Here is a 26,533-nt window from a genome sequence, read left to right as displayed (position 1 = left end):
ACTGTGGTCTGTTGCTGATGTCCATGTGATGAACAGTGTCAGTTGAGCAGAGTCTCTGCATGAATGTTTAGGTGTTGCTTCTTTACTTGTGTGTTTTTGTAGCTGGTTTCTGACTAACAGTCACAGTGCAGATTCACACATTATTATTTTTTCCGCAGAGGTTCAGCATGCCACAGCACATTTTTTAAATATTCTTGAATAAACTTTTAATATACATAATTGGGAATTATTTTAAGGAAATATGAGAGACTGGGGATGGTTGCAATATATATTTTTGGTATGAATTTGTGTTTTGAAATATTTTGAGTTGTAATATTTGAAAACATGGACAGTTTAGATTTTGTACATGGATTTAAAAACTAAATTAAACAATTAAACTTGTGTTAATCACTTTCACAGTTTTGTCAAAATGGTGGCTTGAACAATGTAACATTTTGTTCAGTAATTGTGGGTTTTATTTAGTATTAAATGTTAATAAATGTTTTTTTTTTTTATCAAATTGAAGATAATCTGCTTAATTCTGATTATACAACTGCTATCTTTTAACATGCTTTAACCTGTTCACAAATCATATTAGCCATAAGGAAAATGTTGATTGTTGCTGTGTTGTGGTTAGTTTGAGTTTGCTGCTGCTACTCTTATCACTTGCTGACGCTTATGTGGTTTCATGATATTTCTGCTTAGAAACGGAAACCAGAGGAAACAGAGTTCAAGAAGTGACCAGCTCCTCTCACGCACACACACTCCGCTATAGACATGATTTACCTTCTGATTCTCTCTGGGATTTTACTTTACATCTCAGGTAAAAACAAATATAATGATTATGTTTCAAAAGCATTGCTAAACCACTGTCTCGATTGTCTGTTGTTAAATTGTTAAAATGGTTTAACTTGAATTCTTTAAGTTTTAATTATACTATATACATCATGAGCAGTTTGTGAGTGTTTTATGTTTTCTCCCCTACATTTATTCTTGACTACAGGTGGTGCTGGAGTTAATGCACTGAAACTTAATATAGCAGTGCAATCTGGATCATCTGGCATTATTCCATGTGTGTATGATAAACAATATAAAGAAAACCGCAAATATTTGTGTTGGGGGACACTATGGAGCTCTTGCAGGATATTGGGATATGCAACAGGAAAGACAGGAAAATATTCCATCACTGATTATCCAGACCAGAGTATTTTTACAGTGCGATGGGACAAACTGAAGACGTCAGACTCTGGATATTACTGGTGCGCTGTGGATATTGGTGACTATAACACCGTAGACGCCGTTTATTATTTGTATCTGACGGTACAATCAGGTAAAAAACGTCTTTCCAAATTACCTCTTGTTTCTGAGTGTAGCCCTATGGAAAAAATAGTATTTCCATAAGCCAATATTTTATTTTGGTTATTTTCATTGTAATATATATTTAACTGTTCTACAAGTGTTAATATATTAAGTTTGTTTGAAAATGCATTTACCCGTGAGAGTGTCCAATCAGGAGCGGGGTGAGAGGTGATGAGGAAAAAAGGATGAACAGAAATGAGATGGAGAGACATGTGAAGTTTGTGCTGTGAGAGATACGAGTTAAAAGTTGGTAAAACACTGAGTTAAATGTTTTATGAAAAGTGACATTGTATACTGCGCGAAGAGTGAGTTACAGACACTTAAATAAGTTACAGTGTGATAGTGCATGTCGTGGATTTTGCGGTTATAGTTCGCGAATCGCACCACGAGGAGAAAGTGTGGACGGCTAGTTACCACGCGCGAGCAAAACAGACTTTGCCAGCGAGTAGCCTGCTCGGTTGCTGTGTTGAGTGCATCGCCTGAAAAGCCTAATCCTCGAGGAAAAGACTGTGAAGGTTCGGAGGGACTCTTTCGGGCTGTTGAGCATTGGAAGCATCGTGTTCCGGAGCGCTGAAGGACGACACGGTGACTCATCAGTTCGGACGCGTGAGTTTATTTTGTTTGTTGCGCCGAGGCGTGAAGCGACCATTGTGTTTTAGGTCTCAACGATCTCAAGCTACACAACAGGCCTGCCACGGGTATTCATTTGACTATCGGGGTATTCATTTTGTTTATTCATTTTGATGGCCATTTAGTCACTTGCCGGCATTAGATTTATAATTTAAATTGGTTTAATTTGGGGAATTGAATGTGATTGAAAATTGTGATTATTTGAATTTGTTTATTTTAATCTAATTGTATATTTGTACATATTTTATATTTTCTTTAAGTAAATAGTTCATAACTATTTCCTGTGAAGATTGTCTTTATATTTTGGGGTTTATATATTTATACGGGTGATTATATTGAAAGTAAATAATATAATTTAGCGTATAATAATTTGGTTTAGAGTGGATGTAATCAGTTGTGTTAAATTAACATAATAATTCCTTTCCAGTCATAGTAATATTATACTTATGGTAGTATAGTAATGTAAGTAGGAATAAAAGTGGACATATAGTGAGAAGTTAGTAATTTACATTGGTGCATTAATTAATTAATAACAGAAAGAGAGATCTTTTGCGAAGTAGGAATTCGGGGAGCGCACTTCAATAAAATAGCTAAGACACGCTAAAGGGGGCGCTACATAAAATGGGGGCTCGTCCGGGATAATTAATTAATGCAAGTAATTAATTAGTGAGTTTCGCTAATAGAGTTAGCAATTATAGAGAAGTTTGTTAGCGTTCAGAGAAATTAAACACTAATTACTGAGAAGCTATAAAAAAAAAAAAACGTATAGAAAATGGAAGCTAAGTGTAGTGCAGTGGAGTTAGTCCAAGAGCTCAAAGACTGGTGCAGAAGAGAAGAATTGGATGATGCCCATGCTCTCATGGTACTGATACCAGAAGATGTTACAAATGCCCAGGTCGAAGACGCTCTAGGAGCCATAAAAGCATTAGGGCGAGTACGAGTGAGGGGACGGACAATCAGTCTGAAGCTGGATAGCCACAGAGTGCTATGCGAGTCCAAAGAGATGGTGGATCCCACCAAAGTCCCTCCTGAGTTGTTGCCCGAAGGTAAAACGAAAAATTGGAGGATTGTCGTTGCTTCTGAAAGTCATGCTCCTCCCAGCCCGTTAAAGAGCTTGTTGGAGGAAACACAAGAGAGTGGCTCGGCTGAGTCTATTATTCGTGCAGTAGGTGATTTGCTTACCAAGATGGGGAAACCGTCAGGGGAAAACAGCAGTTACCGTCGACTGAGAGTGTTCTCAGGAACTGTGCCGACGCCAGTGGGAGAAGAGTCTCTTGAACATTGGTTGGAACATGCTCACCTAATGGTCGAGGAGAGCGAGTGTTCAAATAAGGAGAAACGACGACGCATCATGGAAAGTCTGAAAGGTCCTGCACTCGCTGTTGTAAAGGCTGTGCGGACTGCTGATCCAGAGGTTAGTCCTGCTCGGTGCTTAGAAGCCCTCGAGAGTGCTTTTGGTTCTGCTGAGACTGGCGAAGACCTGTATTTTGCCTTTAGATTGCTACAGCAGCAGCCAAAGGAGAAGATGTCTGACTTTCTAAGACGCATAGAACTGTCATTGACCAAAGTAGTTCGTCGGGGAGGTTTACCCACAAGTCGTACTGACCGTGCCCGAGTGGAGCAGCTGCTAAGAGGAGCTATCCACGCAGATATGATGCTTGTTCAGCTTAAACTCCGAGAGAGAAAGGAAAACCCTCCATCATTCTTGGAACTGCTGAGTGAGATAAGGAGTGAAGAAGAATATGAGTCATCAAGGATGAAGTTGAACACCTCTGTCCGAAGTGTCCACACAAATCCGACTACAGACAGTAGGCAGGATGATGTCGAGCGATTGAGAACAGAAATTCAAGAACTCAAGTCCATGTTCACTGCCATGAGTACTTTGCCTAGCCAGGTAGTAGCAGACCGCAAAAGACCTGAGGCTATGACAAAGATGCACACTTCAGAGATAAGTAACGAGACTGAAGTAGCGTTGTTGAGAAAACAGGTGAACGACCTACAAAAGCAACTGACAGACCAGAAACTTAAGAACTCTGAATCCCCTATTTCAGTAGCTCGAGTGGAGTCATCGAGACAAGCATCTAGTGATAGTAGGAGACAATCCTATAACGACTCAGATGGAAATTTCTGTTATCGCTGTGGTGAGAGCGGCCATTACTCTGTCAAATGCCAAAACGCAGAGAATCAGGCCAAAGTGATACAAAAGCTGATACACGCTCTAAAGAGAGCTAAACAGAGTGATCCATCGTTGGAAACGGCAGGAGGTCGTCACACAGAATGTTCAGCTAAGAAGAGTGAAGTTACCACCCTTGGAAAAGGTATTCCTCAAGGATTGATCGGCCCTTGTTCAATCATACCAGTGAAGATTAATGGCCAGTACTGTGAAGCACTTCTGGATAGTGGCTCTCAAATCACTATTATCTTCGAGACCTGGTACAAACACCACTTATCTGATATCCCAATTCAGCCAGTGTCAGGGTTGGCGATATGGGGGCTGAGTGACACAAGTTACCCTTACTTGGGATATGTAGTAGTGGAAATGGAGTTTCCAGAGAAGGTCACGGGCGCAAAGGAGACACTCTCCGTCCTTGCTCTGATTTGTCCAAGTTCCAAAAGCCCTGAAAAGACACCTGTGATTCTAGGCACCAATGCCAATCTGTTCCAGCGATTGTCTATGCTCTGCCGAGAGACCACAGGAGTAGACCTTGCACAGACCCTTGGTATAAGAACCAAGAACTTCCATGTTCGCACAGACACACCAATCACAGAGAGTGATGAGGGTGAAGTGGCATCTGTGAAATGGATGGGCCCAGGCTCACTAACCTTACCTCCAAGGGGTGAATGCTGCGCTATCTGTGACGTAGAGTTGAAGAAACCGCTGGGTAAAGACATGTTGATGGTTGATGCATCACCCGCTACGCCATTACCAGCAGGAGTACTGCTGCAGCCTATGGTGGTACATGGCACTGCCGTGGATGGTCACCTCACTGTACTTATCCAAAATGAGTCCCTAAGAGAAACCGTCATTCCAGTTGGAACTGTCTTAGGTCAACTGTGTCACGCTGATCCAGTCAGTCCATCCATGAAGGTTGAAACTGAAACAGTGACTGTACCAGCAGAGTTAGACCCTCATCTGATCCAGTTTGGCGATTCACCCATATCACCACAATGGAAAGCACGACTCCGTCAACAACTATGTGAGCGAGAAAACGTTTTCTCATTGCATGAGTGGGATGTCGGGCTGGCAAAGGATGTGGAACATCATATCAGGATGACCGACGAAAAGCCATTCAGAGAGCGGTCAAGACGCTTAGCACCAGCAGACATTGATGATGTTCGTCAGCACTTACAAGAGTTGTTAAAGGCTGGGATCATTAAGGAGTCACGGAGCCAGTATGCATCACCAATTGTGATAGCCAGAAAGAAGACGGGGCGTATCAGAATGTGCATTGACTACAGGACCCTTAATCAGCGTACCACTCCAGACCAGTACACGACTCCTCGCATAGACGACGCATTGGACTGTTTGACTGGGAGCAAATGGTTTTCTGTCCTTGACTTACGTAGTGGCTACTATCAGATTGCCATGGCGGAGGAGGATAAAGAGAAAACCGCCTTCATATGTCCGTTGGGATTCTTCCAATTTGAAAGGATGCCACAAGGAATAACTGGAGCACCAGCTACGTTCCAAAGACTCATGGAGAAAGCTGTCGGTGATATGAATCTCCTTCAAGTGTTAGTCTACCTGGATGATCTCATAGTCTTTGGACGTTCACTGGAGGAACACGAAGAACGCCTCATGCGAGTGCTGGACAGACTCAAAGAGGTGGGACTAAAGTTATCACTGGACAAGTGTCAATTCTGTCAACCAAGAGTGAAGTATGTTGGTCACATAGTGTCCGCTGATGGTGTTGCTACTGACCCTGAAAAGCTAGAGGCAGTTTCGAGATGGCCTAAGCCCACAGACCTTAAGTCCTTGCGGTCTTTCCTGGGGTTCTGTGGGTATTATCGACGTTTCATAGCAAACTACTCTGCTATCGTTAGACCCCTAACAGAACTGACAAAGGGATATGCACCCACACAGCGAGGGAAGAGACAAGTCCCAGACAAGACCAAGACGTACCTTAAAGACTCAGAACCATTCAATGACCGATGGGATCAGTCCTGCACGGATGCATTCCACAGTGTCATTCAGTGCTTGCTAAATGCACCTGTACTGGCATTTGCTGATGCCAGTAAGCCATATGTTCTACACACGGACGCAAGTTTCAAAGGGCTTGGTGCAGTACTTTATCAGGAACATCCAGAAGGTTTAAGACCAGTGGCGTTCGCAAGCAGGAGATTGAGTTCTCCTGAACAGCGATACCCTGTACACCAGCTAGAGTTCCTAGCATTGAAATGGGCAGTCGTTGATAAGTTTCACGACTATCTCTACGGAGCCAAGTTCACTGTACGCACCGACAATAACCCGTTGACTTACGTACTCACAACGGCAAAACTAAACGCGACAGGTCATCGATGGCTTGCAGCCTTAGCCTCCTATGATTTTGATGTCAAGTACAGGCCTGGAAGAGCAAACATTGACGCTGACTTGTTGTCTCGCAACTTACCTGAAGGAGAGGAGTGGGATGGCATGGCTCAGAGCATAGTGAAATCCATATGTCAGAGGGTGGAAGTGAATGTAGAGCAGAATTCGTCCCCCAGATATGTGGAACAATTAGGAGCTTCACCAGACTGTATTCCCGAAGTGTATGCTTTCCCGTCTCAGCTACATCTCAGTTCACTGGAGCAACTATCTAAAGCAGATTTGATGAAAGCCCAGAGGAGGGATGATGTGATTGGATGCGTGATGGATGCAGTGAAACAGGGAGTCTGGCCTAGTAACAAAGACTTAAGCCCAGAGACAAGGTTGATGAAAAGAGAAGTGGATAGACTTGTGATGAGAGATGGACTTCTGTACAGAGTAAGCAAGAAAGCTGCTGAGGAGGCACTACAACTTGTGTTGCCTACTGAGTTCAGAGACACAGTGTTGCATTCTCTTCATGATGACATGGGACATTTAGGCGTGGAGAGAGTAACTCAACTCCTGAGAGCAAGATTCTACTGGCCCAAAATGGCTCATGACACAGAAGAATATGTGAGGAATTGTGGATTGTGCGTCACTCGCAAAACACCCGCCAAGAAAAGCGCTTCTCTACATCAAATCACAAGTAGTGGTCCTATGGATCTGGTGTGTATTGATTTCTTGTCAATGGAGCCTGATGCTGGAGGCATTGGTAATATTCTGGTCGTGACGGACCACTATACCAGATACGCACAAGCTTTTCCTGCAAAGAATCAGAAAGCACTGACAGTGGCTAAGATCCTAGTTCAAAAGTACTTCGTTCACTATGGATTACCTGTTAGGATTCATTCTGATCAGGGAAGAGACTTTGAGTCGAAACTGATAAAGGAACTGTTGACAACCTTAGGCATACGGAAGTCACGAACGACTCCGTATCACCCTCAAGGAGACCCACAGCCAGAGCGGTTTAACCGTACACTGCTCTCGATGTTGGCTACACTAGGACTAGAGAAGAAAAGATCCTGGAGTCAACATGTAGCTTCGTTAGTACATGCGTACAACAGTACCAGAAGTGATGCCACCGGATACTCACCTTACTACTTGATGTTCGGTAGAGAGGCGAGATTGCCGGTAGACCTGTGTTTCGAAACGTCGAAAAATGGAACCGACGAAAGAAAACATTTCCAGTATGTTGACTGTCTGAAACGTGATTTACAAAGAGCATATCAACTGGCTGGTCAAGCTGCAGACAAGACTCATCTGAGGAACAAGAGAGCCTATGATCAGAAGGTCAAGTTTCAGAAAATTCAGGAAGGAGACAGAGTTCTGTTGAAGAATCTAGGACTCAAAGGGAAACATAAGTTGGAAAGCCGTTGGAGTTCTATACCTCATGTAGTGGTTGGACAAATGCCAAACTTACCTGTATTCCGGGTGAAACCTGAGGAAGGAAGAGGTAGGGAGAGAACCATTCATCGAGATCATATCTTACCAATTGGACAATCGGTGAGGATTCCAGTGGAAAGAGGGTGTGAAGAAACCCACGTGAGACCTAGAACACGTTCAAGCAGAACAAGACAAAGACAAAAGAACGTGAATCAAAGACAAGAAATACCAGAGGTAACTGATTCATCATCTGAAGTGGAGTATGAATATGTCAGTAGACCATACATGGAGTATGGGGAGTGTCTACTGAAGAGGAGAGAAACTCGTGATGGAATCTCAGTACGTTCGCAGTATGAAGAGGACAGAGAACCTGATACTGTGCAATCAGCTGAAGAACTGGATTCTGACGAAAGAGATGATGATGATGAAAGTCAAGAAGCAGAGAGAGATGGGGATACAGATGATTCCGAAATTGACGTGGATGCTGGAAGAAATTCTGTTAAAGCACCTGGAGAGAGTCTGAGCTCTAGGACAGAAGTTAATAGAGTACCTAGCACCAGAGTAACTGAGAAGAGAAGAATAAAACCAGTGTTGAGATTAACCTATGATGAACCTGGAAAAGCCAGTGAGCAACCTATTACTATAGTTCATAGAGGAGTAACTATTACTATAGGCAAAACCAAAGTTTCCACTTAGTTATAAGTAGGAACTGATAGTTCTACTTAGAAACAAAAGTTAATCTATCTACATCGCCTATGTGGGTTATGTGTTATGTCTTATGAGGACATGTAGACATTTAGTAAGGGGAGGATGTAGCCCTATGGAAAAAATAGTATTTCCATAAGCCAATATTTTATTTTGGTTATTTTCATTGTAATATATATTTAACTGTTCTACAAGTGTTAATATATTAAGTTTGTTTGAAAATGCATTTACCCGTGAGAGTGTCCAATCAGGAGCGGGGTGAGAGGTGATGAGGAAAAAAGGATGAACAGAAATGAGATGGAGAGACATGTGAAGTTTGTGCTGTGAGAGATACGAGTTAAAAGTTGGTAAAACACTGAGTTAAATGTTTTATGAAAAGTGACATTGTATACTGCGCGAAGAGTGAGTTACAGACACTTAAATAAGTTACAGTGTGATAGTGCATGTCGTGGATTTTGCGGTTATAGTTCGCGAATCGCACCACGAGGAGAAAGTGTGGACGGCTAGTTACCACGCGCGAGCAAAACAGACTTTGCCAGCGAGTAGCCTGCTCGGTTGCTGTGTTGAGTGCATCGCCTGAAAAGCCTAATCCTCGAGGAAAAGACTGTGAAGGTTCGGAGGGACTCTTTCGGGCTGTTGAGCATTGGAAGCATCGTGTTCCGGAGCGCTGAAGGACGACACGGTGACTCATCAGTTCGGACGCGTGAGTTTATTTTGTTTGTTGCGCCGAGGCGTGAAGCGACCATTGTGTTTTAGGTCTCAACGATCTCAAGCTACACAACAGGCCTGCCACGGGTATTCATTTGACTATCGGGGTATTCATTTTGTTTATTCATTTTGATGGCCATTTAGTCACTTGCCGGCATTAGATTTATAATTTAAATTGGTTTAATTTGGGGAATTGAATGTGATTGAAAATTGTGATTATTTGAATTTGTTTATTTTAATCTAATTGTATATTTGTACATATTTTATATTTTCTTTAAGTAAATAGTTCATAACTATTTCCTGTGAAGATTGTCTTTATATTTTGGGGTTTATATATTTATACGGGTGATTATATTGAAAGTAAATAATATAATTTAGCGTATAATAATTTGGTTTAGAGTGGATGTAATCAGTTGTGTTAAATTAACATAATAATTCCTTTCCAGTCATAGTAATATTATACTTATGGTAGTATAGTAATGTAAGTAGGAATAAAAGTGGACATATAGTGAGAAGTTAGTAATTTACATTGGTGCATTAATTAATTAATAACAGAAAGAGAGATCTTTTGCGAAGTAGGAATTCGGGGAGCGCACTTCAATAAAATAGCTAAGACACGCTAAAGGGGGCGCTACATGAGAAACATGACAATGCATTTTATTAAAATAGATTATTATATAAATATGAAATAATGAAGCTATAAGTAACGTTATAAATAATGTAAAAGGTTAGAGTTGTTGTTGGGTTAGTTAGTGTGATAGATATAGCTTATGTCTGTATGCACAAGTAAAAAGAACTGAAAAAGGAGAACATGTTAACTGAAGGCGGTGACCTATGAAGACCCCTTCAATGAACAACCCATGTGACACCAACTATTTTTAATTGTTGATATTTCATGATCATTCTTCATTATCTGTCTTATTAACGCTAATTGTTCTGATTCTGATTCCTCTTAACGATTCTGGTACCTTGGAGTTTAGTAAGTGAATCAGAATCAGAAACCGCTGGAATGGTGTTTTGATCCACTAAAGTAAGAACTGGCTTATAAGAATCATTCTTTTGGGAATCGGAAAAGTCTCGCAATGCGGAATGGTTTAGATTCATGAAAAATAACAGATTTCTAGCAGTCATTTGTTCAGGAGTCGAGCTATGCTTGTGCTTTTTGTTTTTGATGCACAAAAGAACAAACTCATAAGAGTCATATTAGTTCGAGAATCGGATACGGTGCGTTTACCAAAAACATTGTTAGCCAGCTATGGTTGCAAGTTCTATGGTCGCAAGATGCAGCAAAAAGAATAATTTGGGAATCGGACAACTTTGGTTCTGCTGTTTTTTGGCTTGTTCGGTTTGTAGCGGCGCTGCACATACGGTGTATGACATCAAAGTACCGCGAGAGCGATTCAAAAGCATACAGTGTCGTCTGCTCCTAATAGCTCTCGCTGCAGCCTACATTCATGTCATACACCGATCGGTCTATAGAGGGTTTTCACCAACGTCACGTTCTGGGCGGTAACCCGGATGCGCGGCCATTATGGAGGCACTCGGATGTAAACAACAGCATGGATTGCACTGTGTATGTACTACTGAAAACATAGTTAGTTACACACTAATAAACCACAGAAAAAGCACCCGGAAGCTGCGAAATCATAGAGAATGACTTAGTAAGCAGGAAAGAGCGCGAAATTTTGACAAACTAAAGTTAATGTGTGGTAAAAATCCGAACGAGCTAGCTTCTCTAGCCCTTACTGCAATTATTCCTTCTATTTCTTATCCCGACATAGGCTACGTTCAGATTGTCAGTCCAAAAAAGCACATGAAATCCGTTTCAAGCTACATCCATGTGGTTTGAAATCCTATTCAAATCACATATCAGGACATCATCTTCAGTCTGATTTCGCGTGGTATCTGACTCTCACGCCACTTCAAATGTAAACGTCAGACGTTGTTATTTTGGAAATATGCTGAAAGTCGCTGCCAAAACAGTGTTGTGTTGTTGCAAAGTGCCCGACGAGCAGAAAATTATAATTTTTTAAACCTATTTTGAAACCGGCGCAGACAAGAGTCCGGAAAAAAAGCTGTACATAACAGCCTCCAACAGTTCTGCCGCAGGCTCAAGACGCAGTAAAGTTAGTCCAGCGCAGCGGATACACATTTCCATGTTTTAAAATTTAGATAAGACAACATCTCTATTGCAAATGCAAACCCCTCCATCAACGCAACGTCATTGCCATATTGCCAAAGAGCTGCATGAACACACACATCGGATCTGAACAGTGTGGACATCATTTTACATCAGATTCCAATCGGATACAAAGATAATCGGATTTGGACTGACAGTGTGAATGTAGCCATAGTTAACTACGTCAACATTTTAGCCATAGTCAACGCTATTTACACATGTGGCTGATGCTGTACCTCTCCAACCACAAACGCCTTCTTTCATCAGTTTGTTGCACTCTTCTCTTTAACTTTTGACAGTCTATAGAACTGTAAATGTTTTCCCCCGATGCGACCGATTAGTACAGACCAAAACTCAACCATTTTTCAGCAGCAATAAACAGCCAAATTTGCGAGTCCGTTCAGTTCAGTGGCAGTGTTTACGTTCAGGGCCTCCAAAATGGCCGACTTCCGGATTAATGACGTGTAGTGAAAACCCTCTATGCAGCGCCACTTCTAGATGAACAAGCCTTTTAACTTACTAAAAAGAACCGACTCGTAAGAGTCATTCGTTCGGGAGTTGGACTGGTCTGTAACCTAATTTTTAATGTACTCAAAAGAACAGTCTCATAAGAGTCGTTCGTTCTGGATTGCGCTGAATGTAGACTAAAAAAGCAGTTAAGAGGTATCAGTGATATCGCTTCAGTGCAGTGCATGTATCAGTGCATTTACATTTCTGGATTAATACTTAATTTATAAAATTTGGTATATTAAATTATGTTATTTTGAATTCAGCCGCTGTCAGAGTATTTGTTCCCTGCACATCATCGTTATTTGGTTCCTTAATTGTTTAAAAATAGAACTGGTATTTAATAAAGTGTTCACAACTGTAGTAGTAAACACTTCACAATATCAAGAGAATTTAGATATTTACATTTTATAGACAATAAGACAATTGATGGACAAATCCTATCGTCTTTTTGACTGTTTTCAGCTCCTGATGTGTCTGTGAAGAGCAGCAGTGTATCTGGACATGAAGGTGATAATGTCAGTGTCCAGTGTTTCTTCAGTTCTAGATATAAGGATAAACTCAAACACTGGTGCAGATATAAAGATAAGGGCTGTTACACTGAGAAGAGGACTGACACATCCCAGAGTTCATCAGTCCAGATCAGTGATGATGGGAGAAGAAGCTTCACTGTGTTGATGACTGGACTGAGACGCAGTGATTCTGGATGGTACTTGTGCTCAGTAGGAGATCTGCAGGCTCCTGTTCAACTCACTGTCACTGAACCCAAACCTGGTAAGATCACAAATCAGTTCAGCTATACAAATGGTTCAGATATACAAATATCTTAATGTTTTTCTCCTTTCAAGCAGTGACACGTATTCCAACAACTACACCATCTGACCCTGAGACAGACAAGTAGGTGTACTTTTTGACCATTTAAAAGAATCAAATGCATCTAAATACTTTTGCAGCCCGAAAACCTGTTGATCCTGTTCCCAAAACTGGTCTAAATGATTTGTTCACAATTTGGAATAATTAGGATTTTTTGAGGAAAGAAGTGCAGAAGATCCTACATTGTTTTTGTTTTCCACAGAAGAAAGAAAGTCACACAGGTTTGGAATGATGAGAGTCGATTGTTCTTTGATTTTTGAGTGAACATGTTTGTCTTTCTCTTTTTACATTGTTTTGCAGGTACACAACTCAGACGTCTGCAAACAGAAATCCTACAAGTGTGAATGAAATAATAAACAGTAAGGAGCCGCTGAACTGGGTTAATCAGATCAAATATTTTTTTTAAAAATTTAATTACATTTTTTAATTTTTAACCAATTATGATATGACGTGTAAAATAATTTTTCTATCAGAAAGAAACTATGTCGAATTCTCCCGAGACAATTGTTGTTTAGATGCACCGCATAAAATGGAAGCCAATTTCAGCCGCACACGAAAAAATCATGCTTTAGTAATTCATAATTATGACATAAAAGTAGAATTTATGACATAAAAAGTCATAATTATGATAAAGTCTAAATTATTAGATAAAAAGTCATAATTGTGACACAAAAAGCTGAAATTACATAAAAAGTCAGAATTATGACAAAAGTCTAAATTATGAGATAGAAGTAATAATTATGACAGAAAAAGCTGAGATTTTTGGACTCTGAGATTAGGACATTAACAAGTATGAATAATGAATAATAAATCATATAAAACAAATCATGACATAAGTCTAAATTATAAGGAAAAAGTCATGAAGTCAACTTTTTATGTCATAATTATGATTTACCAAAGCATTACTTTTTCCCTTATGTGGTGGAAACAAACAGCTTCTTTCATTAATGATAACACTCTGATAACACTAGAAACTTGTTTCTGTTTTTAACAGCAGTTATGATTACTGATAGACCTGAGACACGCATGTAAGTGAGAACATTGTTATTCAGTCATACATAGCAACTGATACCAAACTATTGCATGCCACCATAGTAATGTAATGTTATTTTTAATTGCAGAGATGAAGCCCATCCAGCTCTAACATCAGACTCAGAGACTAATAATACAGAAATACAGCACAAGGATGAGGAAAACAGGCATGTAATCAATGAATTAATTTGCTAAATTAGAAACAAAGCTTTAACAGAGGAACTTTCTGCACAATAAAAGTGAGAATGGTTCTGTATGATAAACACAAATATGTCTCTCCATCACCACAGGCATGATGTGACTCTCATGAGTCTTGTAGCGACGCTTGTGCTGTTCCTGCTCGTTTCTCTGGTTGTAATAGTAACCTGGAGGCGGAGGAAGAAGCCGGGTGAGTTTTCTCTTTATACTTCTGGAGGACTGACAGGATTTTATTTACAGCTACTTAACAAATAAATCAATAAATGGACATAATATACTGTATATATAGATTTTAGTTACAGTTACATACAGTATGTGAGAAGAAATAGATGTACAGTAAAATGTACAGTTTTGTATCATGATACACATACATTTGACAACAAAATGATACGACTGACCAATCCAAATCAAGTATTTTGTACCTTTTGTATATGTCATCCATAAACACGGTCAACTTTAATTGCATAATCTTAAAAATAAAGGTTTAAAAAAAATGGTTTTCACAACAATACCATAGAAGAACATTTTTGGTTCCCCAAAGAACCTTTCAGTGAACCGTTCTTAAAATAACCATTTTGTTCTTAGTGTGAAGAGCACTTTTAAAAACGAAAGAACTTTTTTCCACTATAAAGAACATTTTGTGCAATGGAAAGATTGGAAAATATTATGATATTTAATCTTCATATCTCACTCTGACAGAGAGAGATCACATTAGAGAAGAAGAACATTGTAACACCACCAGTAATACAGTAAGTATTTTACATACTGATGGAATTCAGAAATCTTCAGAAAAGAATCTAAATCTGTGTTTGTGTTTGATGCAGACGGCCTCTGGAAACCAGATGACATCCATGAGTCCAGCAGCCGCTACTGTACGTCATCAGTCCTCTCTGTACACGTTTCCTGAGATGATGACTGAAAATTAATGATCATCAATTGTGTTTCTTCACAGTCTTCTTCCTCGGTGGACGACTGTCTGGTGATTTACAGTTCTGTAAACTTTCATAAGGCAGTAAGTGTCTTCTTTTGGGGGGGGGGGGGGGATATTTGACTGCACATAACATTTTTGACATCATCGATACTGCTTGCAATCATAATGCAATGGGAATTGTCTACGGGAAGTAAATTTAGCCTTTAAATGAAAGGGTTTTGAGCTGTTGTTTACAATGCCACATACAATAAAAGTGCATGCACAGCGACAGGAAATTAAAATGAACAACATTTGTGCCTACCTTACTGAACACTGAAAGACTTTCTCTTTTGAGATGCAGTTTCTTCACATCATTTACAGCTCGTGTCTGACACAAGATGAAGGATTAGGATAGGCTTATCTAGTTTCGAGAAAGAAAACATCACATGCTAAATGAATCCAGAAAGAACTAGGTTTAATGCCCACTTACAATTTAAAGGGTTCGTTCACCCAAAAATAAAAAATAATGTCATTAATGACTCACCCTCATGTCGTTACAAGCGCGTAAGACCTCCGTTCATCTTCGGAACACAGTTTAAGTAAGACGCTGATGACGTGTTATCTGGTGCACCCGAGCTTCGTTTACAGTCTGAGGGAGACGCACGCTGTAAACAAAACAATCTTCACAAACATGTCTAAGGATTTCGACACAGAGGAAGACTTGCATTTTTTTGCCCATCCATATTTATTTGAACCCGAATACTACACGGACGAGATAACACGTCAGCAGCGTCTTACGTCAGCAGCGTCACTGCGGAGTCCTGAACGCAGATTGACAACAGACCCGGAAGAGAATACAATGCTGAATAAAGTCGTAGTTTGTGTTATTTTTGGACAAAAATGTATTTTCGATGCTTCAAAAAATGTCTAACTAACCCACTGATGTCACATGGACTACTTTGATGATGTTTTTATTACCTTTCTGGACATGGACAGTATACCGTTCATACATTTTCAATGGAGGGAAGGAAAGCTCTCGGACTAAATCTAAAATATCTTAAACTGTGTTCCGAAGATGAACGGAGGTCTTACGGGCTTAGAACGACATGAGGGTGAGTCATTAATTACATTATTTTCATTTTTGGGTGAACTAACCCTTTAAGTGAATTAATAACTATCCCCAGCTCCCCTTCTTCCCAGGCCTCTGTAAATGATCACTATTTTTGCATTTCAGTTCAATACCTTTATTTGTCCCCCAGTGGGGGCAATTAGTTTCACAGCATAGGAGCACACAAACTTACAAACACAAATACACATAATATGATAAATAAAAAAATAAAAAACATAATACACATTCTGATCAAGTTCAATAATGTGTAAGCTACCTTTCCCTCCTGGCATTTAGGAGAGAGACAGCAGACGGAACAAAGGAGTATTTAAATCTGTTTGTTTTAGCAAACGGGAGTCTGAGCAGTGAACCTGATGGTAGAAACTGAAACTGTTGATATAAGGGATGAGAACAGTCAGTCAAGATGGAGTTTGCTTTCTTAGACAGCTGTTTTTTGTAAAGATCCTGTAAAGTTTCTTGTGGAAGCCCAATAATTTTACTACTGAAACTAACGACCTTGTTCAGTAAGTTCCTCTCTTTTACCCTCAAGGATTGAAACCAACAAACAGAGGAGAACGTAATAATAGACTCAATAAAAGAACGATAAAACAAAGTCATCAAAGTAGAGTCAACCTGGAATTTAGATAGTTTTCTAAGACAAAAAAGACGCTGCTGGCTTTTCTTATAAATCGAGTCAGTATTTTTCTTAAATGTCAACTTGTTATCGAGAAAAGTGCCTAAGTATTTATAACACTCTACCGATTCGACTGTCTGACCATCAATCACTATGATGTCAGGGGAAGGCTGAACACGTCTAAAATCAATGCACATGTCCTTTGTCTTTAAAACGTTTAATGATAAAAAAGATTCCTGACACCATTTTAAAAAGTAATCGATCACGGGACCATGCGAGGTTTCAGTGCTATTCAACAGGCTCACTATAACTGTGTCATCCGCAAACTTCAATATATGACGGTTTTCAAAAATGCTACGACAGTCATTTGTGTACAATATATACAACAAAGGAGAGAGAACGCACCCTTGTGGAGAGCCAGTAGATGTTACATATAGATCAGAAAATTGGCCATTTACTCTGACTCTTTGTGTTCTGCCTGTAAGAAAGTCCAAAATCCAGCCAACAATACTACCTTCCAGACCAAAGTTATCCCTTAGTCTCTGGATTAGTAGATGAGGCTGAATAGTGTTGAAGGCAGAAGAAAAATCAACAAACATCAATCTGACATGATTGTTTGGACTGTCAAGGTGCTTGCAGATGTAATTCAACAGAGTTATGGTGGCATCCTGAACCCCTCTCTTGGTCCTGTACGCGAACTGCAGGGGGTCCATCAGGTGTTCAGTAGTTTTCAACAGTTCAGCTTTGATCAGTTTTTCCAGTGACTTCATAACTAATGAGGTTAGGGCTATAGGCCTAAAGTCATTTAATGATTTGGGATGTTTAGATTTACCAACAGGGACTATAATAGACTGTTTCCACAGATTAGGCACCTTCTGGTGAGACAAGGATAAATTAAAAATATAAGTAAAAATCGGGCCTAGTTGTTCAGCACAGTTGGAGAGTAATCGACTACTGATATTATCTGGACCAGCACTTTTTCTTAGTTTACAGTGTTTAAAAGTTTTGACAACAGAATGTTCATCAAAAAGAGGAGAAACTTGTTTTGATTCCAGTGCTGTATTTCTCAGCGTCATTATTTCATTATTGAAAAAATGCACATCGAATCTGGAGTAAAATTTGTATAGCTCTTGTGCCAGGACCAGATCAGAAGTGAACCCATCTAATGAGACCCTTTTCTTTACATTATCAGTCAAACCAACCATAGACCTGATACTGTCCCATGCTGAACCCATATTATTGTTGCTAAGCTTGTCTTCTAGTTTTCTTTTATAAGATAATTTAGCTCTCCTAATTTCCCGTTTAATTTCCTTATGTACAGACATTAGCTCAGTAGGATCTCCCTGTTTAAAAGCCTGTTTCTTTTTATTTAGTAGCACTTTAAGGTGTCTGCTTGCCCACGGCTTACTATTTGGGTAGGTTCTGACAGTCTTTATAGGAACAACAATGTCCTCACAGTAAGTTATCCATGAACTGACCACATCAGTGAGTTCGTGAATGTCTCTAGAAGATTCGATAAACACCTCCCAGTCTGTGCTCTCCAGACAGCCCTGGAGGGTAAGGGTGGCCTCTTCTGACCACACTTTGATGTTTCTAGTTGTCACCTTCCCCCTCTGAAGACATGTCCGATAGGATGGAACCAAGTACACACAGTTATGATCGGCTGAGCCGAGAGGGGGGAATGAAATTGATTTATATGCATTTTTAATGGGCCCATAACACTTGTCCAAAATCCTGTCTTTCCTAGTGGGGCAGGAAACGTACTGATAAAAACTCCTGAGAGATTTGTCCAAGGAGCAGTGATTAAAATCTCCTAAAACCAGGTTAGGAGCATCAGGAGATAAAGACTGAAGTTTATGCACAGACTGAGAGATAAGTTCAGAGGCGTTTTTTTCATTCGCCTTTGGATGAACATAAACGACAGTAACGAAAATCTGTGGGAATTCACGTGGCAAATACATAGGGCGCATGGACAAAGAAAGCAGCTCCACGTCCTTGGTACAAAGTCTCTCTCTCACTATAACATTTTTACACCAGCGTTCATTTATGTATGCGCATACTCCACCTCCGCATGATTTCCCGGTAGTCGCGGACGTTCTGTCGGTGCGGAACGGGATCCCAAACCCGTCTATAACCAAATCACCGTCAGCGTCCCTTTCCCCGAGCCAGGTCTCTGAAAAGGCCAGGATACAGGCGTCTTTAAATGCGTGTTGATGGCGAACAAGAGCCTGGAGTTCGTCAGTTTTATTACGGAGAGAACGGGCGTTGGACAGGATAATTGAAGGCAGGGGAATGCGAGACGGATGTTGCCGTCTCATACGCTCCCGCACCCCGCTTCTTCTTCCTCGCCTCCTTGGCCTCCGTTCTAAAGTTCTGAAGTGATCGCCTTTCCCGAGACCGGCCAATTCCTCCAGATCAGGTATGATCAAGTCCACTGGTGGTCCGCTGATCACAGATTTTTCAAATGTTAGCAGATAGTCTTTGGAGTATTGAATCGGCCATAGTGAACCCAGGTGCCATACGGACGCCAAAAAAAGGAACAAAGTCGGATCCATGTCGCTGAGTTTTAACAAGCCGGAGTAAATATTTGATCAGTACAAAAATGAATAAATAAATAAATAAAACAAACTACTTAACAGACTTTAAAAACTCTGACAAACAAAACAGACATGCTTCCTACTACTGCCGGTCGCTGCGTACGCATGCGCCCAAAACTATAGTTCATTTCTGTTATGTGACATTTGTAATGACACACTAATGGTTGTGATACAGAACTCTTAAAGCTGATCATGTTTATTCACAGGCTTTATCTTCAGTGGATCCAGAGGGCGACGTGATCTACAGCTCTGTGAAAAAACCTCGAAAGGCTGTGAGTTCATCCCATATCCACACACACCCTTCTCCTTCTTAATGACGTTATGAGCATATGTAGAAGTGAAGTAAAAACACTTTTTTAAAAAAAGTGACTTTACTTTACTGTAAAGAAAATGTTCTGTACTTAACTTATTTTATGCAAAATTATATATTTTACAAAAAAAATTGGACTCTGAAATTGCTATAAAATCAAAGCCACACGTCTAACCAAGTTGTGGTCCAACTTTAAGTTGATGTAAATAATTGAGGTTCTTGAGATTTGGTTTATGGTCGATAGGCCTACTAAAAATAGCCACGCACCAAGTGTCACTGTTTGTTGTAAACATGTGTACGAAGATGAAGGATCAAAAGTCTATATTATAATTCTCAGGCAACAGGAACACACAATAAACTTTCACAAAATATTGATGTGACACCCACATCTAGAGCTACTGTACAGCAGAAAAAAACTTTGTTGCATAATTTTCCTGTTATCTATGTAAAGCTGTTTTGAAACAATCTGTATTGCAAAAAGCGCTATATAAATAAAGGTGACTTAACTTGCCTTTAGTATGCATTCTCCTGTCACAAATTAATACATTTCTGCCCCAATATCACTTTTATTCAAAAAAGCCGGCAAATATGGTACCTTGAGTCTCAGACCTTTCCAAGGATATGTTGTTGTTGTTGTTTTTTAGAAAACGTTTTGATTGAAAAATAGTGCAGTCAATTTTGTGCAATGAAAAATAAAAGTGACACCGTCCACTAGGAGGAAGAGCTCACTACTAAACGGATTTAAACTACCATTTTCATCGTAAGGCAATGTCTGATTTGAACAAGAAAAAAACACACGCAAATAGAAAAACACTAGCAAATTGTGTTGTCGAACTGATGATTTTTTTAATTTGCATGTGTTTTCTTCAGTTGCAGCACGCTGAGCTCTCTCAGCCACCGTAGTTTAAGCTTTCGAATGATACCTAATTTAAGATGAATGTGTGTGTGTGTGTGTGTGTGTATATATAGTTTGCTTTTATAGTTGAAACAAAATAAATATTAATTCCAGTCTTGCATTTCATGTCTCTGCATCTTACATCACAGGTACATCCCAGAACGGATTCTTGACCAAATGAAGGACAAAAGCGACACATCAATCTTTAGAAAGAGATTAAACCTTCATTTTTCTTTTAAAGTCCAAATTAGGCCTAGATAAATTGTAGGCTTACAGAAATGCAAATTTTGTTAGTAGTAATTAAATTAGTTAATTAAAAAAACTGTTATTTTACTTTTTAGTTTATTTGTTTTGCACAATAAATAGGCTATGGACATTAAATGCTCTGTGTAAATTGCTCATATAGCGTAATATAGATGAACATCACCATCTGATGGTGAATTTATCTACAGTTTTACCATGTAGCCTACCTCTTCATCTGCTCAAATTTATATCAACAATTTTTAAAACCAAGTAATGTATCATTCGTGATGCCTTGACCTGTTCAACAATCATCTCATGTGTGTGATGTTCTCATTGTAACTTTTTAACATCTCAGTGATGTTTTCGTTTTTTTCTTTTAGTTCTGATGTGAAACTTTTATTCTGATGGGATAGTTCCCCTAAACATGAAAAATTCTGTCATTCATTTCTCACTCTCATGTCGTTCCAAACCCGTTAGACTTTCGTTCATCTTCGGGAACACAAATGAAGCTTTTTTTAATGAAATCTGAGAACTCTCTGACCCTCCATTGACAGCAACTGTCACTTTCAAGCCCCAGAAAGGTATTAAAGACATCATTAAAAGTAATCCATGTGACTCCAGTGGTTTATTCTCAGTTTTATTGAAGTGGTAGTTGCGTTGGGTGTCGATGAAGGAACAGAAAGCTCTCAGATTAACCTCAGAACTAACTCTTTAATATCTGCCTTTAGATGCTGTAGATACCATGCATGTAGCACTATATCTCTGTCATTTTCTTCAATTATGCATACATTAAATAGGTTAAAGGTCTTGTGTGTATCATATGATGTATTTATATAGTTACTGACCACGGACCAGCATAGTTTAGCAGTTTAATGATGATTTGTATTGGGTATATACCTGTAAATCAGGCATTATTTGAGTGTTTGTTCTACTGTGCTGTATACTATACGTGCAAAATGTAGTCTGTAGAGTCTCTGTCTCCCTCATCTGGTTCTGTTTGGGATCTGCAGCCCTGTAATGGGCTAATGGTGTGTGTTGAGATGATCAGGTGTTTCAGGATAATGATGAGAAGCCTTAAAACCCCTCAGATTGTGATGTTCCTGGAGGAGAAGGAGGGCTGAAGATATTTGCTGTGTTTAGTCAACTTGTGCTTTCTGTGTCTGTTGAAGAAATGACTGTGGGGTTTTTATTGAAAGAGTGGGATGATGTAAAAAAAAAAAAAAAAAAGCAAGGTTGGAAAAACAGTGAGGGATAAAAAATGAGGCCTTTGCTCTTTTGGGCTTTATTTTGGGTTTTACTGTATATAGTCAGTGAAGGAGGGCTATTTGGAGTTACTTGTCTTTTGGATCTTTTTAATCCAGGAAACAAACTTCCAGTTTGTTTTTCAACATAAAAAGGTTGTACCCTTTAAGAATCTGTTTAATGCACTAACAAATGCTTGTCCTCTATATGAACCTGACCAGTTAAATAAACCTTGTTTGATCAATCTTTTATACAAATGAGTCTTATTTGCATTCATCATTATTTACTTTGCTTGTTGAATTATTTTGGATTTGAACTTTGAACATGTTTTTATGGTCTTGACTTTATCAGTGAACATTTGTAATTATTTTTTGAAAATCATTCAAATAAATTCCTGCAATTATTACCCTGGATAAAAGGTACATAATCATTGTACAATGACCAATGTAATGGGGCATGTTGTCACAGTGGAACCTGCCATTTCAAAGCAAAATTTAAATGGTAAAAAGAATATGAAACGTCAAAGAACGTAACATTTTTTAAATTATTTTGGCCAGCCAATGTTATGAATGTATCCATTTATTTGACATACAAATTTAACACGTGATCACTTTCCCGGTCACAACCACCAGCTGGAGTGCCCGTGATCTCCACCAGAGGGCAGTCCATCATTCTGCTTTATCTCACCATGAACTACATTTCCAATAATAAACACTGTCTAGATAATCATGCTCTGATTACTTCTAATTGTGTGTTATTATTTGGTTTACTTTTGTCTGTTTAAGCCCTGTGTATTCACTCTTACTTTTGTGAAGTCTTGTATGTTGTTGCACTTCTGAGCATCATCCTGTTTTTTTTTATTCTCCGCATTGTTTGTCCTGTTGTTGGATTCTTTGCCCGTGTGTTTGACCTTTTGCCTGTAATATGGATTATGATTCTGGATTGTCCCAATAAAGCTGCGTTTGGATCTTCACCCCAAGTCTCTGAGAGGTTTGTAACACCCTGAAATTGACAATATATGAAAATGAACTCTGCTTTTTACATTGCATATCTGACTCTTGCCTGAATGTGTGTCAGTGTTGTTTTGTTGGGCTTGTTACACAAACAAGAATGGAACTGTAATTTTAGTTTGGAGGATGAAACAAGATGCTTGTGTATATTCTGTTCTGCCTGGTTCTTATGATGCATGAAGCAAATCATATATTTATATAAAATATCTCTTATTATGAATTAAGGGTCAATAATCTATAAGGCCTTCAGTTTCAGTGTTTTGTACATTATATTTGTGCATATTTAGGTTGTCTTCCTGGTGTATTGCCTTGGCATGATGGCTTTTCTACAATGTTTATGACATTAAAAATAAAACATTGGTAATGTAATATTACATTAAAATATGTTTAAGACTAAACTTAACTTTTGCCTCATGTCTCACTTTACCCCACCGCCACATTTGAGAAAAAAAACGCTCTCTCTTAGCAATTCAGGCTAATCTTCAGCTAGCATCATCACATGGTTTTATATGTTGGTAGTTCATCAACATGTATGATACACGTTTTTCTACCTGAATCAATTTGCTTTGGCACAACAGTTGATTAAGTTGACAGCAAGAAAATTTACTTTTACGTGCAAAAATAAATATTTTTGTGAAAAAAACATGCTTATCACAGCACCATGAGATCCACTCCTTCATGGCCAAAGGTGGGGCTTGAAAACGTGGGAGGGGAGGGGAAAACTTCATAAGTGGGAGGGGCTTGAAAACGTGATGGTCATATAGAGCTGGTAAGTCCCGCCCCCTCCGTAAACCCCGCTGGACCTCAAAGTTGAAAAACCGTCAATGCAAGTGAATGGGAGAAAATAATTATTTTCTGGTCCCGTTTGAATTGTGCCATGAATTTGAACATATGTTGACTGTGAATTTTTTATATAATCTTTCGTGTGAAAAATGCTACAATTTAGCGGGTAGAAGTTTGATACGGGTAGACTTTGTGTGAGAGCACTTCGTGGACTACAACTCTTCGCTGCTTTCGACGCGTTTGAAACGTCAACACCACTAGCTCACGGCTCTAGCTCACAGATCCCGCAAGACATGGCTGTGTCTTTGGTGCACTTCACCGCCTTCTTTCAGGGAGAGTACAAAATCGTTGAGGTTGGCGAAAACCACGGGTAAGTCAACTTTATGCGGTGACGTCACATAGGCGACATGTAGTCTTTCTCGTTATGTCTTTTCCACAACTGCTAGCCGACGAATCATACCATATACTGTCAAACTTGTAACATGAAAGATTATATAAAAAATTCACAGACAACATATGTTCACATTCATGGCACAATTCGAACGGGACCAGAAAATAATTATTTTCTCCCATTCACTTGCATTGACGGTTTTTCAACTTTGAGGTCCAGCGGGGTTTTACGGAGGGGGCGGGACTTACCAGCTCTATAACCACAAATGTGTTCCGTTGCCTAGATACAAGGGGTGTCTCACATTACCCGATGTCTCACTTTACCCCACTCTGTCCTATACTACTGATAATATAGGAATGTGGTTGGGAACCCCTGTGCTAATGTAATATAGGCCTATACACACACACACACACACTAGAGTGTGGATCGGGACGAATTTTTCTGTCCGAGCCCAGCCCGCGTGAGCGCATCAGAGCGCGCAGATAGAGCAACAAGCGCACATTAACACAGGCGCGCACAAGATGCCCAATCATAGCCAATTGAAAATAAATTAACATATGCCTACCAAAAATGGCCCAAACTAACAGAACAAAATAAGAAAAATAAAAAATTCACAAAGTAACATTAACGTAAGCCTAACATAAATGCGGCTTATTGAAATGAAAATCACTCTTTCCATTTTCTTCGAAAACTATAGGCAACTAAACTGCAACATGGGATATATTTACATAATCAACATTTACATATCAAAGTTTAGTCTAATCCATGTTCTTATGCAGAAAAAGGATTGCATCAACGGTAGATGGCTTCAAGGCTGTCCTCCTCTGCTCGATGGTCCTGATAGCAGCGCTGAAGTTGCGCTCACTGCTATACTGCTGCTGGCTGGAATGGCAAGAATGCCGCAGGCAAGGACACTAAGCTTCGGGTAGTTGAGTTGCTGATCTCTCCCCTAGCCCAAAACATCTCTGTCGTCCTGCATGGCATGATTTTGAGTTGAGCACTTCTCGACTTCGTCCATGGCATCTGCTGCCACAGGTACATTTTCCCACTCCTCAAAGTCAACTGGAGCTTTCTTGGGCGCAGGTCCTTCAGTGGTGGCCTCCTCGGTGCGGCGGAGGTCGCTGAGCTGTCTCCGAACCTCCAGGTGAAGGTTCTCTCTCTCTGAAGAGGACAACATTCGGAGCTGGCTATATTTAGCCCAAAGGAAAGTTGCAATTTTTTGGAATTCTTGGATCTTCACTTTACGCAAAATCCAAATGAGATGCCGCTCGCGGATGATGGCCTGATAGGGGCTGTCAGTCGTCTTTCTGTTGCAGTGACGCTTCAGTCGTTCAAACCACAGAAACACCACGTTTATGGTTGGGTACTGGCCCCCTTCAAGTTCACGCTGTGGGCATCATAAAATGGTTGCAAGAACTCAACAAGAAAGTCAAGGATATCTGGAGATATGGCATCGATCCGCCAGCTCTCTGCACGGTCATGTAGTTTTCCGCGTAGTTCTTGATAAACCGAGTGGAGAGAATTTAAGGTCAGATATACCGTTGTAAGGCTGGTGCCAGTTCGTCTGAGCGCCCCCTAGATGAAACAAAAGGCTCTCTTGGGAATTAACACTTGAACTGAATCTTGCATATGCAACAGAACACAACTCACACCCCACACACACACACACACACACCATGTCTCCCTTCAACCCCCTCCTCCTCACCTGAAATACACTAAAAACCTATGCAATGCTATGTGTGTATGAAAAAAGTAACGATATGTGTTTGGTCTCATTTAAAGTGTCTCAGTGCGCCTGGTAAAATGGTCTCTCTCCCAATCATAATGAAAAGCTAAAAGAAGTTCTAAGATATGAAAAATGTGATGTACTCTCTGAAGGTGTGTCCCCCTGATCTTCCATTCAAACTACCTCCTGTATGTAAATAAGTATTCTCTGCCACAGGTACCAAGAAGCCATTTGGTTGCTAATTTTGATCTCACATTGGCGAACCCCTCAATTGAGGGGTCTGAAATCTAATTATAATGACAGACACCACCATTTGGTGGATTTCTGGGTTTATAAGTAAAAAGAGAAAAAGGTTCTGGGAGTCTGTAGGTTGACTGCCCACACAAGCGATGCGTCTTTAATGATGGCCAAAACCTACTAAGGTCAAAACGGTTAAATTAAGTCCCTGAAGGACATTCATGAGGGCTACTGAATATATCTTTGATTGTTGCGTGTAGGGATTACGCCAAAATCCTAGATATTTAGCCATTGCCTCTGCTCCTGATCGTCAGGACTGAACGCTTGTGC

At 39.8% G+C, this 26,533-nt stretch overlaps 1 protein-coding gene across 1 annotated transcript; it reads left to right on the top strand.

Annotated features, from left to right (window-relative positions):
• Positions 1-713: 713 nt before the first annotated feature.
• On the top strand, positions 714-25,169 carry LOC306999003 (uncharacterized protein; the record flags this gene model as incomplete). Its single annotated transcript, XM_079613399.1, has 9 exons — positions 714-802; positions 983-1,309; positions 12,480-12,788; positions 12,866-12,911; positions 14,210-14,307; positions 14,942-15,009; positions 15,070-15,129; positions 19,573-19,638; positions 25,020-25,169. Exons 1-9 carry the CDS (start codon positions 757-759, stop codon positions 25,167-25,169), a joined length of 1,170 nt encoding a protein of 389 aa, XP_079469525.1. The 5' UTR covers positions 714-756.
• Between the last annotated feature and the right edge of the window lie 1,364 nt (positions 25,170-26,533).

Source organism: Phoxinus phoxinus (assembly GCF_949152265.1).
Source record: "Phoxinus phoxinus genome assembly, chromosome: 5".
Lineage (NCBI taxonomy): Eukaryota > Metazoa > Chordata > Actinopteri > Cypriniformes > Leuciscidae > Phoxinus > Phoxinus phoxinus.
This window is presented reverse-complemented; position numbering and strand designations above follow the sequence as displayed.